Here is a 14,403-nt window from a genome sequence, read left to right as displayed (position 1 = left end):
AGGAACCGGGCACCGACCCGCAGCCCCTGGCCCTGGCAGGGGAACCGGCCCTGTGCACCAGGCACTGACCCGCAGCCCCGGCCCTGGCAGGGGGAGGGGAACCGGGCACCGACCCGCAGCCCCTGGCCCTGGCAGGGGGAGGGGAACCGGCCCTGTGCACCGGGCACCGACCCGCAGCCCCGGCCCTGGCAGGGGGAGGGGAACCGGGCACCGACCCGCAGCCCCTGGCCCTGGCAGGGGGAGGGGAACCGGCCCTGTGCACCGGGCACCGACCCGCAGCCCCTGGCCCTGGCAGGGGGAGAGGAACCGGGCACCGACCCGCAGCCCCTGGCCCTGGCAGGGGGAGAGGAACCGGGCACCGACCCGCAGCCCCTGGCCCTGGCAGGGGGAGAGGAACCGGGCACCGACCCGCAGCCCCTGGCCCTGGCAGGGGAACCGGCCCTGTGCACCAGGCACTGACCCGCAGCCCCGGCCCTGGCAGGGGGAGGGGAACCGGGCACCGACCCGCAACCCCTGGCCCTGGCAGGGGGAGGGGAACCGGGCACCGACCCGCAGCCCCTGGCCCTGGCAGGGGGAGGGGAACCGGGCACCGACCCGCAACCCCTGGCCCTGGCAGGGGGAGGGGAACCGGGCACCGACCCGCAGCCCCTGGCCCTGGCAGGGGGAGGGGAACCGGCCCTGTGCACCGGGCACCGACCCGCAGCCCCTGGCCCTGGCAGGGGGAGGGGAACCGGGCACACGCACCGGGCAGCCACGGGCCCTGGCAGGGACAGGGGGACCAGCCACGCGCACACACAAAGCCAAATTCGCCTCCACATCTCACTGCAGTACGATTCCCAGGGGATGAAACCGGTCGTGATTTGCATGAACTGCCCCCGTGCAGGCTGGCGGCTGGGTACAAGCAGCCCAGGACTGCCTGGCTGTGGCAGCAGGGAGGGTATTGTCAGCACTGGCTGAGAGGCAGCGCCCGGAAGCCCCCTCCCCTAGCAGAGCAGGACGGTGTTGTGTTACTGCGAGGGCAGACTGCCCCTCCATTCCCGGCGGGTGCTGCCTGAGCAGGGAGCGGGAGGATCTAAACGATGGGGTGGCCATGTTCTGAGCAGCTGGCTGGGCTCCCAGGGAGGGGTGAGCTCAGACCCCCACCCTGAGCTCCCCAAGGAGTTCAGCAGGGAGCCTTTGGATTCGCTGCCTCAAAAGGGGTGAAATGACACAGGCCACCAAGCGGCTTCAGCCTCCTCTGCCCCGTCTAGAAGGGAAGGGAGGCGTTCCCAGGGGTCGCGGCTCTGCTCCCATCCCTGGCTTCCCAAGCAAACCCTCCAGCAGCTCTCCGGGCCATGGGCTGCCCCCGTGGGCTCACAGTGCCCAGACGATGCCCAGCTGTGCGCCAGCATGGAGGGCACAGAGGCAGCGAAGGGGACCGTGCTTGTTCCAAATTCTAGAGCAGCCCGCGGAGGGCACCAAGGGTCAGTCCAGCACCAGCTGCCTGCAGTCTGCACCAGCCGTGCTGCTCCGATCAGTGAGCTGGGTACCCGGGGTCCCAGTGCCCCTTCCCACTGGGTGGGGATCAGAGCCGGTGGGGCAGCTCCGCGTATTACCCGCGGGGGCGGCCCGGGTAACTCTCCCCGCTGGCAAAGGCAGAGGCTGTGATGGAGCGGCAGGAGCTCGGAAAGACGCCTCCCGCTTGTGCCGGGCCAAGCACCTCAGTCAGTGGTTTATTGCTGGCACTAACACAGTGATCTGCTCCAGGCACCAGGCTGGGCCAGCTCCCTGCTCTGGGCTGGGGCTGCCAGCGGACGCTCTCCCATGCCGTCAGGCCGAGTCACCGGGGGCTCAGGGGCGGGCGCTGCTCTCTGCCTGGGCAGCCCAGCCCCCACCGGCTGTCTAACGCATGGCTTTAAGGGACCAGGGCTCCCCGGACTGCGTGCTGGGGCTCCGCTGGCAGCTGCCCTGGGCCGGCCCCGTTCCAAGTGCAGTAAGACACTCGCGGATGAGGTGTTAGTGTGGCACGCTGGCCCTCTTCCAGCAGTGAAAGGCACTCGTCGTCCACCCCCCGGGTGCAGCACCCCCCCACGGGCTCTCGGCTGCGCAGGGCCAGCTTAGAACAGCAAGTGGGAGAGGGAGCGTGGGGGTGGGGAGGGCAGTGTGCCCAGCACCAAGCCGAGCCCACCCAGCCTCGCCAGCAGCAGAACCGGCTTGGCTGCATTTCCATGCCCTGCCCAGCGTGACACAGCCGCCGTCTGGCGGGGGGTTGGCAAAACACAGTGGGGACAGAAAGCCCCAGCCCCCCCCGCCAGATCGGAGCTGCTGCCGCCAGGGCACAGGGTGCGTCCTGGCTCGTGTCGCCGAGGCAAAACCGGTTCAGAGTCTGTGCAAGAAGGAACCCAGGCTTACAGTCAGGACCCAACGCAGCTGCACTAAACACGCGGGCAGAGTCTGTGTCCCGTGGCCGTGGGGAGCGGCGCTGCCATGGCTGCGGGAGCCTTGCTCCGGGCACTTCAGGCCTCCGCACTTTCTACTTGCCCAGTCGAGGGTGGAGCGGCTGCCCGGCCGGGTGCGCTGGAGGAGGGTCCTTGGGAACGCAGAGGACATGTGCTTCAAGGTGGATTTTGCACTGGTTTAGTTTGTATCTTCAGAAAGAGCTGCACCAAGCTGGGTCACGGCCACCTGAAGGGGCGTCCGTCGGTCGCTGATTCAGGCATGGGAAGCTACTCTGCAGCTGGAGGGGGAGAGATGCCAGCAAGGGCGGACAGAGGGTCAGAGGGCCCTGGGACTGGGGAGAGAATAAAATACTATCCCTGCCAGGCTCTAGGGACTCCTCCTCAGAGGAAATGCACGGTCTCCTCAGCCACCGTCCCTGCCCCGCTCCCCACAGCGCCCCCTGCTGGCACAGGCAGGACTGGAGCAGCCGGGAGTCCCCCACAGCCAGCTCCTGCCCCGCTCCCCACAGTTCCCCCTGCTGGCAGAGGCTGGAAGGGAGTAGCCGCGAGCTCCCCCACAGCCAGCTCCTGCCCCGCTCCCCATAGTTCCCCTGGTGTCAGAGGCTGGAAGGGAGTAGCCGCGAGCTCCCCCACAGCCAGCTCCTGCCCCGCTCCCCACAGCTCCCCCCTGCTGGCAGAGGCTGGAAGGGAGTAGCCAGGAGTCGCCCTAGCCCAGCTCCCACAGCACCCCAAGCGGGAGTCTGTTTTGTGGTGTAATTTCGCGGTGCCGTCTAGTGGGTTAAGCAAGGGACGCAGACACTCCTGGGAGCTACTCCCAGCTCAGACTCATTGGGTGGCCCTAGGCAAACCACAACCTCTCTGCCTCAGTTTCCTCCATGAGGACTGTGGGATAACGATCCCTGACCCCTGCATCCTGGGGCGGGAGTTTTCCGGCTGCCTGGGCTCTCACATCTCATTGGCTTCGTGTTTGTATCAGATTTCTCCAGGGTAATCCTCCCAGCTGGTCTGCTTCCTGTACACTTCCCTGCCCCGCACATGCCCTGGCACTTACCGTCCTCATCCCAGCCCTCTGCCACGCCCGCTAGCTTATAATGCTTCTTGCGGAGTTCTCCCAGCTTCTGGCGCTCCTTCTGCAGCTGGTTTTCCAGCTCCAACACTCGCACCTAGTGGGGAAGGGGAACGCCTTCTCAGCAGCTAGGCCTCCTCTGTCCCACCGCACGCCTCCCCATCCCCACCCCGTCCTGGCCCCAGCCCACTCTGAGCCACCCTCAGCTCCCCGGCAGCGTGTGTGTCTGTCTGCTAAACCCGCCCTCGTTAACGCTGAACAGGCCAGAAACAACGGCGCAGACGTTAGCCAGCCTGAGAGACGATGCCCCTACCTGTGAGTCCATTTCCTGGCGTTTGATCTGAGTTAGTGTCATGCTGGAGAAGTCCATACTGTCTGCGGGGAAGACCAGACAAGTTGTACCCGTTAGGAGCTGCTCCCCAGCGCCCGGGACTCCCCCAGACGCTGCGCTGAGAATGACGCGCGGGCTCCCCAGCGACCGAGATGAAGGATGGGCCCCATGGGCGAACAGAAGGAGACAGTGAAATGGGAGGGGCTCTGATCGGCACAGCGGCTGGAGACATGACGAGCCCTTTAGGGAGGCTGGGCAGAGATTTCCCCATCCAGATGGGCCTGGCACTCACCTTTCTCCTCAATCTGAGACTTCCCTGACTTGGTGGAGGCCACCACCCCGGCAGTGGCCTGGTTGACTCCTCGCGATGCCTGCCGGAGCCTGGCCAGGTTAGCACTGTCCTTATCCGCTTTCACCTGCCGGATCAAAGAGAAGGGTCACACTCGCCTCACGCAGGGGACGGGCCAGGAGAGGAAACAAGCCGTCTGCTGGGCTGGCTCCAGGGGCCGTGTGATCACAGCACTGCACGCTCAGTGCTCCGGGGAGCTGTGCTGTGTGCCGACGGCCGCCAGGAGCCGAAAGCCACATCAGTGGCTAGCACGCAGGGCCAGACCGAGGCCTGCACTGAGCTGCGGGGGTGTGTGTGTGTGTGTGTGTGTGTGTAAGGCATAAAGAGCCTCCTCTTTGCACAGGTGCATGGGAGAATGGCTCACCAAGAGCAAGGATTGTGTGGGGACGGGATTTGTACTGCTAACTCCCCACCCAGGGCTGGGAGTTATGCTGCTAGCCCCGCCCCTCACCCAGGGGGAGGAGTCGTACTGCTAGCCCCACCCCAGGGGTGGGAGTCATGCTGCTAGCCCCGGATCCTGTCTGGGGGGGGAGTCATGCTGCCAGCCCTGCCCCCTAATAATAATAATAAATAATAATTGGAGATATACCAATCTCCTAGAACTGGAAGGGACCAGCCCCCTGCCTTCACTAGCAGGACCAATTTTTGCCCCAGATCTCTAAGTGGCCCCCTCAAGGATTGAACTCACAACCCTGGGTTTAGCAGGCCAATGCTCAAACTACTGAGCTATCCCTCCCCCTGCCCCAGGGGGAGGAGTCGTGCTGCTAGCCCACACTGAGTAGCCGAATTGGGGGGGGGGGGGGGGGGCTTGGTGCTCTCACTTGCTTGCTCCTGCATCCATGCTCTGAGCATGGGAGCTGATCAGGGGACAGTCCACAGGGGTATCAACTGGTCACTCCTCCCACCCGCACTACTGCAAGCAGGCAGGCCAGCCAGCACCCACACAAGACCAGGCTGTATACAGAGGAGAGCGGCTGGGCAAAGCTCCTACCTTGGAGGCAGCCACCAGCTGGGCAGTGCTGGCCGCGATCTCATGGGAGCACACCATCAGCTCCTCGAATTTGCCTTTTCCTTGCACCACCAGGTCAGCGGCGTCACTGTGGAAGGCAGCAGATGGAGCGGCTGGGACCCCAATGTGCAGGCTCCACCAAAACACCCAGGCTCTCACCAGCCTGGGCAAGGGGATGTCACTGTGGCACTCGGCTCCCCAGAGCCGAGGCACTGGCAGGGCACAGGCCTGTCCCCAGCTCTCTGGCAGTGGTTCACTGGGCATCACACGGAGACTCTTGGGAAGGACTCAGGGGACTGGCACTGCACTTCCCAGAGACTTCACACGTTCACCGCCCATCTCAGACCCCCGGGTGTCTCGCTCACAGTCCCCACAATGCGAAGCCGCCGCTGCCCCAACGGGCACTTACACCATGACGGTGGCTCCCCAGCCCACGGCTTTGGACGCGGAGATCAGGCCCTCCGTCCAGCGGGAATTCCTGGCGTAGAACTCCTTGGGGGACGCCGCGCCCTGTCGGTCAAAGGAGAAAGGCCCAAGGGTCACGCACGGGAGGCTGGGGAGTGGCAGATGCAGCTCAGTCGCTCTGGCCCTGCCTCGTCCCTAGCCTGCGGCGATGGTGACCGGCTGGGGAGAAGCACCATGGTCGAGGAGGAGGAAGAGTCAGGAGCTCCCAGAGCAGCCAGGGTGGAGGTTTGTGGAAGAAGCTGAGCAGTAACCGGGGCAGGGTTTACGTGCCAGACACACGGAACCAGGAGTGAGGACTCCACGGACAGCAGCCCTCCCGTGGCAGCGGGGAGGGTTCACAGCCTTTGGCTCTCTGACCTGGCCTACAGTTCTGCTCCCCTGCTTGCTCTCGGCCCTCCTGGCCACCCAAGCCCTGGATCTGCTCCTCTTCGAAACCCCTACTTGCTTCTCTGGGGAGGTCTCTGCCCCGGCTCAGAGCAGCACGTCGTCTGCCAGAGCCTCAGGACCCAGCCCTGAGCGCCCCACTGCCACTCACACCAGGAGACTCGGTGGAGCCGGGGAACCTCGCCCCAAATGGAAGGATGCTGCCAGCCATGGAAAGACCATGGTGTCCAAGGCCAGCGGTTCCCAGTGGCTGGCACTGGTGCCCCCAGCTGCTTCGGCTGCTACTGTAGGTGCCCATCACTCCCTTAGCGATAAGTGTCTGCTGGCTCTGTGGCCATTCCATGCAACTGCATTCAAACCCCCCGGGGCTGGGGAAGCAGCTGCAGGGCAGGTCCGGACCCACACAGCTCAGGGCGGGGACAGGCTCTGCCGGGCACAGCAGAGGTCTTGGCCTCACTCTTTGGGAACTGGATCCCCCCCAAACGTCGCTGGAGCCTGACGCTGGCCATGTTGGAAAGTGCCTCTGGGCTTCGCGGCTAGTGCCCCCCACTTCCGGTAGCTGGCCCCATAGCTACAGGGTGTGTGGAGCTCACACTCCCAGATCTTGAGGAAACACCTCTCTCTGGCCCTCTGAATCAGTGGCCTCCAGCTACTATGGAGACCCTAATCTGCCCCAGCTGCCAGAGAAGGCTGGGAGCTGGTGTTAGCCACGGAGTGACTGACACAGGAGCAGCTCTCCCAGGGGGTGCATGCTAGCGAGTGCCCTGCTCACCCTTCCGCTCTCCACAATCTCCCTCTGGAGGTCCTTAGAAGCCAGGACTAGCACCTGGATAGCCTGCATCAGGTCTGTGCAGGAGCCCAGAATCCTGCAAGAGAGAAAGGCAGCTCGCGAGAAGGCAGGGACCAAACAAGCTACAGAATATTTAGCTAAGTTAGATGTAATCAAGTCGGTAGAGCCTGATGAAATTCATCCTAGGGCACTGGAGGAAACAGCTGAAGCAATCGTCGAACCATCGGGATTATTTTCGAGAACTCCTGGAGGAGAGGCTCCCTGAGGAGTGGAGAAGGGCAAATACAGCATCTGGCTTTAACAAGGGGAACAAAGACGACCTGCGGGATTATAGACCAGTCAGCCTAACTTCAATACCTGGGCAGATACTGGAACAAATTATTAAACAATCCATTTGTAAGCGCCTAGAGGATACTAGGATTATGAGGAGTAGGCAGCATGGATAAATCCTGCAAAACCAATCAAATGTGGTTTTCTGACAGGGTCACTGGCCTAATGGGGATGGGGTAAGCAGTATCATAGAATCACAGAATCTCAGGGTTGGAAGGGACCTCAGGAGGTATCTAGTCCAACCCCCTGCTCAAAGCAGGACCAAACCCAACTAAATCATCCCAGCCAGGGCTTTATCAAGCCTGACCTGAAAAACCTCTAAGGAAGGAGTTTGAGGCGCAAGTGGTATTCTCGTCTATCCTCCCTGTGGCAGGAAAAGGACAGGGTAGAGACCCTCGAATCGTGGAAATCAACGAATGGCTACGCAGATGGTGTCGGAGAGAAGGGTTTGGATTCTTTGACAATGGGATGGTCTTCCAAGAAGAAGGATTGCTAGGCAGAGACGGGCTCCACCTCACGAAGAGAGGGAAGAGCATCTTTGCAAGCAGGCTGGCTAACCTAGTGAGGAGGGCTTTAAACTAGGTTCACCGGGGGAAGGAGACCAAAGCCCCGAGGTAAGTGGGGAAGTGGGATACCGGGAGGAAGCACAAGCAGGAGACTGCAAGAGGGGAGGACTCCTGTCTCAGACTGAGAAAGCGGGACAATCAGCGAGTTATCTTAAGTGCCTATACACAAATGCAAGAAGCCTGGGGAACAAGCAGGGAGAACTAGAAGTCCTGGCACAGTCAGGGAATTATGATGTAATTGGAATAACAGAGACTTGGTGGGATAACTCACATGATTGGAGTACTGTCATGGATGGATATAAACTGTTCAGGAAGGATAGGCAGGGCAGAAAAGGTGGGGGAGTTGCGTTGTATGTAAGAGAGCAGTATGACTGCTCAGAGCTCCGGTATGAAACTGCAGAAAAACCTGAGAGTCTCTGGATTAAATTTAGAAGTATGAACAACAAGGGTAATGTCGTGGTGGGAGTCTGCTACAGACCACCAGACCAGGGGGATGAGGTGGACGAGGCTTTCTTCCAGCAACTAACAGAAGTTGCTAGATCACAGGCCCTGGTTCTCATGGGTGACTTTAATCACCATGATATCTGCTGGGAGAGCAATACAGCAGTGCACAGACAATCCAGGAAGTTTCTGGAAAGTGTAGGGGACAATTTCCTGGTGCAAGTGCTGGAGGAACCAACTAGGGGAAAAGCTCTTCTTGACCTGCTGCTCACAAACAGGGAAGAAATAGTAGAGGAAGCAATAGTGGATGGGAACCTGGGAGGCAGTGACCATGAGATGGTCGAGTTCAGGATCCTGACACAAGGAAAAAGGGAAAGCAGTAGAACAGAGACCCTGGACTTCAGAAAAGCAGACTTTGACTCCCTCAGGGAACTGATGGGCAAGGTCCCCTGGGAGAATAACATGACGGGGAAAGGAGTCGAGGGAAGCTGGCTGTATTTTAAAGAAACCTTATTGAGGTTGCAGGAACAAACCATCCCGATGTGTAGGAAGAAAAGTAAATATGGCAGGCGACCAGCTTGGCTTAACAGTGAAATCCTTGCTCGTCTTAAACACAAAAGAACCGCTTACAAGAAGTGGAAGATTGGACAAATAACCAGGGAGGAGTATAAAAGTATTGCTCAGGCATGCAGGTGTGAAATCAGGAAGGCCAAATCACACTTGGAGTTGCAGCTAGCCGGAGATGTTAGGAGTAACAAGAAGGATTTCTTCAGGTATGTTAGCAACAGGAAGAAAGTCAAGGAAAGTGTGGGCCCCTTGCTGAATGAGGGAGGGAACCTAGTGACAGAGGATGTGGAGAAAGCTAGTGTACTCAATGCTTTTTTTGCCTCTGTCTTCACAGACAAGGTCAGCTCCCAGACAGCTGCACTCTGCAGCACGGTATGGGGAGGAGGTGACCAGCTCTCTGTGGATTAGAATTCAAAACAAAATGGAGAACTGATCTGAAATGAATAAGATGAAATTCAATAGGGGCAAGTGCAAAGTACTGCACTTGGGAAGGAAAAATCAAATACACAATTGCAAAGTGGGGACTAACTGGCTAGGCTGCAGGATTGCTGGGAAGCACGGGCGGTTACAGTGGAGCACAAACTGAATAGGAGGTAATGTGACGGAGCGAGTCTCATTCTGGGGTGTTGGATGTTAGACCGAGGAGGTAATTCTCCCTCTCTGCTCAGCACTGGGGAGGCATCGGCTGGAACACTGAGTCCACGTCTGGGCCCTGCACTTCAGGAAAGATGTGGACAAACTGGAGAGACCCCAGAGGACAGCAACAAAAATGCTCAAAGGTTTAGAAAACCTGATGTGTGAGGAAAGGTTAGAAACTGGGCGTGTTTAGTCTGGAGACAAGGAGACTCGGGGACCTGATACATTCTTCCAATACATTAAGGGCTGCTATAGAGGTCGGTGCTCAGTCATTCTCCATCCACTGAAGGAACGAAAAGAAGCAACGGGTTTAATCTGCAGCCAGGGAGACTTAGGTTCGATATTAGGAAAATCTTTCTAACCCTCAGGGTGGTTATGCTCTGGCACAGGCTTCCCAGGGAGGCTGTGCAATCCCCAGCACTGGAGGGTGGACAAACCCCCGTCAGGGCTGGTCAGTGCAGGGGGCTGCACCAGAGGACCTTCCAGTCCTACATCTCTACAACTAGGTAAGAAACTAATTCCCAGTCACACCCTCATGGCTCCACAGACCCCACTCCCCCAGCAGCTAGACTGGCAGGAAAGACAGCGCCCATGGAGCTCCTCTGCTGGGCACAGCTCTCCCAAGCACGGCGAGCACCCGGCAATGTCACCCTCCCTACACGACAGGCTCCTCAGTGCCCTCTGGCCTCAGCCCGCTGCAAGCGAGGAGGGCTCCGGCCAGCAGGCGCTCTGGGGAGCACGCTCGTTCCCTTGGGGTGCAATTCCCCACTGGGTCGAGGGTGCCTAGGCCTTGTTCTGGTGCCCTGCATGGGCAGCTCCCCCACAGCCAGTGCTGCCGGCAAACACAGGGCTCTCCCTCAAACAGCGACGCGAGATCGTGGCTACATGCCTGGCCGTGTGGGCATCGGGGCTTGGATACTGTGTGCCTTGCGGCGGTACCAGCGCTGCAACCCAGGGCGGTGGGCCTGCGGGGTGGGGGGAGCACACTCCCCCCGACAGCCTCCCCACTTTCCCTGGAACATAGCGAGGTCGTGGGAAACCCCAAGCGCTTTTGTCTTTATTGCAAGCACCGCTGGCCCTTCCCCCGGCCGTTCCTCCTGTTGTATGTAGCATCTCCCTTTGCTTTCACTGCTTGACTGGGACGTTTTAATGGTCCGACTGTGGCTCAGCATGAATCAGCGCTTGCACCACGCTTCCCAGGCAGGAGCCCTGCCAGCCACGCTGGGCGCCAGGCCAGGGCTGCAATCCCTGTTTGCAGAGGCAGGCAGGCAGGCAGTCCCCTCGCAAGTCAGTGGTGGGCTTGGCATTAGAACCTTGCAGTCCCTGTGCTCACAGCACCAGCCCATGGAGCCGCTCTGACTGCAGACAGCAAGCAGGGGTAGATCTTGGCTTTGTACTAACCTCTCATTGACCTCCAGCTTGACCCCGGTGTCCCCAGCCCGAGACTTGCTGAGCATATCCTGTTTAGAGCGACAGAGCCATGCTGTGAAACTCACCGTCAGGGTGTGCGCGTGCGCGGACACCCGGTTACACAGGACAAGGCAGAGCCTCATCTATTACCAAGCCACCCACAGCTCCCCTATCACCCCACATGGGGACCAGCTCCAGGCGCTGTGACTGAGAGCCCTCGCCCCACTGCTCTCCTGCAGCTCGACCTGCAAGCGCTCTCCTGAGCTGACGGCACTGGGCTGCACACCTGCCCAGAGCTCGAGGGGGCAGGAGATGGGAGACGGGTCTGGAGCAGCCCTCCAATGGCTCCGATTCTGCCAGTGCAGCATTAGCCTGTGGTGCCCGGGCCCACAAGGGAACAGACCAGATTCCAGCCTCTGACACCACCTGGCTGGTCAGCGACCTCCAGTGGGTGCAGCTCCCTGAGACAAGCAGGAGTCTGGGAGGCTCCTGGTGGTGCAGCTTTCGGCTGCTGTGTGGGCTGCTGACTGGCTGGAGCCTGCTCCGTGGTGTCTGTGTGGCCCTGGCTGTTGCTTTGGTGACCCTGGGGCTGCTGGTCTGAGTCACCTTGGAGCAGGGGTTGCTGGGAGTGAAGCCGCATGAAGAACAGTCCCTCCTGTCCCCCCGCCCAAGCCACTCACCTCTATCCTGGCAACTGCCGTCTCGACAGCTGCTGACGTAGCTGCCATCTCCTTGTCCACCAGGTCCCCCAGCTCCTCCTGCTCAACGTCCAGGCCTTTGGGCCGAAGCTCCTGGGAGGAGAACTCGGGAGAGTGAACTGAGCAGGAAGGGGCAGCGGAGGGCTGAAAGGCAGGCCGCACACACTGACACAGCCCCCAGCCTGCCAGGGCAGCCCCCCCAAGTCAGAGGGGGATGGGGAGCAGAGCAGGGCAGACGCCTGTCCCAGGAGTTCCCCTCTTGGACTGTATCTCCTGCCTCTCTGAGACTCTCACCCCCGCCCAGAGGGATCCTCCCAAGCCCCTGCTTGCTGCTCACTCTGGAGCAGTCAGTCTCCTGTGGCCCTGTCCCAGGCCGCAGCCGCTCAGTACGCAACAGGCCCCCCTGCCTCCAGCTCGTTCCAGCCCCCGGCCCTCTCACCTCTCCGAGGGCGCTGATCCGGCTCAGGCAGTTTCTGACGGCGGTGCAGTCGGCGCCCCCCAGGGAGGCCTCGTCTTTCAGGGCACCAAGGTAGCGCAGGGCCTCGCTCCCGCACTGCTTACACATCTCCGACAGCACTGAAAGCAGGCCGGGCAAGAGCCGTGAGGAAGGCAGGAGTGCCCAGCGGGAACAGCCCCAGCCCCTTGCCCCGGCGGGGATACTTACAGTCAGCAGGCTCCATAGGGACCATGTGGGAGGTGGCGCTGCCCTGCAAGATGGTGTCGCTGATGAGATGGGCAAACAGGGCCACGCATGGCAGCAGGCTGCTTACATCTGCGGGCAAAGGAGACAGAACGGGGAGAGGGCCCCTGCTAAGTCACCGGCCACCTCAGTGGTTCAACCAGCCCCATCGCTGCCCTCTCAGTCTCTCAGGCAAACAAGACTCGCAGGTTTGAGAGTCAGATTCAAAGGGAGCTGAGCAGGTACGTTCCTCACTCCCTCCAGGCACCAGAGGCAGGCGCAGACCCAGCCCTGAGCTCACTTGCTGCAGCTCAGAGATCCCCTTCCCAGGACGATGTCCGCAGCAGCCGTGTGTGCACACGCTGGCCAGCGTCAGGCCAGTACAGGCACGGGGGGCGTGTGCAGCCCCAGTGCACGTGGCCTTGCTGTGCCCTGGCTTCGGGAACTACAGCCCAGCCCCCCTTGACTCAGTTTCCCAGTCTGCCCTGCAGCTGAGCTAGCTGCTGCCCTGCCGCGGCCAGGGGATCCTAGGGCTGCTGTTGCTTTGCTTCTTGGGTGCTGCGGGAAGGGTCAAGTGCATCGTGTGACACGCTGCGAGCAGGGCTCCAAGGGGGTCGGCTGGCCCGTGGGCTGCGGGGTCTGGGGCTTGGCACGTCTGGAAGGAGGGAGGCTGGGATCGTCTCGAGGGATCCCTGTGGAAGCCCCCACCGTTCGCTCTGCCAGCACTCCTCAGCCCCGAGCAGCCCTGGGCGACGACGGGCAGAGGAAGGTGCACTGTGAGCCCGCAGCTCTCTCACCTGAGCGGTTGGAAAGGTATTTGCCATGCGCGCCCTGGAGCCGCTCTATGCAGTCGGAGGCAGCCAACGTTCTGCACAGGAGATAATCTGCACACACAAGAGAGACCCAGAAGGAACTCAGCGGCCTGCGCAGAGTCCGGGGCTGCACACAGACTCATCCCCTGCCCATCCGTGTGCTGCCAACACTGCCCAAGGGAGCCTGCCCCGGAGTTACAAGCAGCCCCCAGACTGAGCAGTGGAGCGTGCTGCCCAGAGGGGCTGGGCTCTGCGATCCAGTCCCTGGGTCCCCAGTTACACAATGAAACCCCCTGAAAACCAGAGGAGAGGGAGGCAGTGCCGCACGGCCAGTCGGCTCCAGCTGGCTGCATTGTGCTCCTGCCCCTGCCGGAGCAGAGCACAGCACTCGGCGTGGGCGCTCCGGAGCGAGGGCAAAGGGAAAGGCCCTGCAGGGAGTCTGCCCACCTCTGGGAATACTGGACTGCAGCGCACTGGGGCCCTTTCCAAAACCAAACGTTTGCTCTCCAGAAGAGTTACTGCGAGCCCTGAGGAGCTGTCGCCTCCGACAGGGCTCCCCAGTGCGGGGGGGACGGGGGACTCCATCACGGGAAGAGCGGTCACCCCAACCTTCCCTGCAGGCTGGGGCAGAATATGAACACAGGGCTCCTGGGAGCCCCCAACCCACCCCTGCTCCTGGCCTCCCGATTTCTGCCCTCAGCCAAATCCCCACACTAGCGCTGGAGCTCCCCCTCCTTTTACTCCTGAGCACATTCTGCACCAAAAAAAAGACGGTTACTCACCGTTGTAACTGTTGTTCTTCGAGATGTGTTGCTCCTATCCATTCCATGTAGGTGTGCGCGCCGCGCGTGCACGGCTCTTCGGAACATTTTTAGCCTAGCAACACCGGCGGGCCGGCTGGGCGCCCCCTGGAGTGGCGCCGCTATAGCGCTAGTTATATACCCCAGCCGGCCCGTCCGCTCCTCAGTTCCTTCTTGCCGGCTACTCCGACAGTGGGGAAGGAGGGTGGGTCTGGAATGGATAGGAGCAACACATCTCGAAGAACAACAGTTACAACGGTGAGTAACCGTCTTTTCTTCTTCGAGTGATTGCTCCTATGCATTCCAGTTAGGTGACTCCCAAGCCTTACCTAGGCGGTGGGGTCGGAGTGAGACGTGGCAGAGTGCAAGACTGCGGAGCCGAAGGCTGCATCGTCTCTGGATTGCTGCACCAACGCGTAGTGGGAGGCGAAGGTGTGGACAGAGGACCAGGTGGCCGCTCTACAGATGTCCTGGATGGGAACATGGGCCAGGAAGGCGGCAGACGAGGCGTGCGCTCTCGTGGAGTGAGCGGTAAGACGGTCAGCTGGCACCCCCGCCAGCTCATAGCAAGTTCTGATGCATGCGGTGACCCATGAGGAAATCCTCTGAGAGGAGACCGGCTTGCCTTTCAT

The 14,403-nt window shown here is 61.0% G+C and overlaps 1 protein-coding gene across 3 annotated transcripts in view; it reads right to left on the bottom strand.

Annotated features, from left to right (window-relative positions):
- Window positions 1-690: 690 nt before the first annotated feature.
- HIP1 (huntingtin interacting protein 1) overlaps window positions 691-14,403 on the bottom strand; it is a 159,517-nt gene continuing 145,804 nt past the window's right edge. For all 3 annotated transcript variants that reach the window (XM_044993519.1, XM_044993521.1, XM_044993520.1), the window contains exons 20-31: window positions 12,957-13,043; window positions 12,145-12,252; window positions 11,920-12,056; window positions 11,463-11,573; window positions 10,774-10,832; window positions 6,815-6,908; window positions 5,603-5,703; window positions 5,176-5,281; window positions 4,128-4,251; window positions 3,818-3,879; window positions 3,490-3,601; window positions 691-2,716 (exon numbers count right to left, since the gene is read on the bottom strand). In XM_044993519.1, the coding sequence (XP_044849454.1) occupies window positions 2,706-2,716; window positions 3,490-3,601; window positions 3,818-3,879; window positions 4,128-4,251; window positions 5,176-5,281; window positions 5,603-5,703; window positions 6,815-6,908; window positions 10,774-10,832; window positions 11,463-11,573; window positions 11,920-12,056; window positions 12,145-12,252; window positions 12,957-13,043 (1,112 nt within the window). In that variant the 3' untranslated portion in view covers window positions 691-2,705. The remainder of the gene's footprint in view (window positions 2,717-3,489; window positions 3,602-3,817; window positions 3,880-4,127; window positions 4,252-5,175; window positions 5,282-5,602; window positions 5,704-6,814; window positions 6,909-10,773; window positions 10,833-11,462; window positions 11,574-11,919; window positions 12,057-12,144; window positions 12,253-12,956; window positions 13,044-14,403) is intronic.

Source organism: Mauremys mutica, chromosome 19 (genome assembly GCF_020497125.1).
Source record: "Mauremys mutica isolate MM-2020 ecotype Southern chromosome 19, ASM2049712v1, whole genome shotgun sequence".
Taxonomy (NCBI): domain Eukaryota; kingdom Metazoa; phylum Chordata; order Testudines; family Geoemydidae; genus Mauremys; species Mauremys mutica.
The sequence above is the reverse complement of the archived record's forward strand: the minus strand, read 5'-3'. Positions and strand labels throughout refer to the sequence as shown.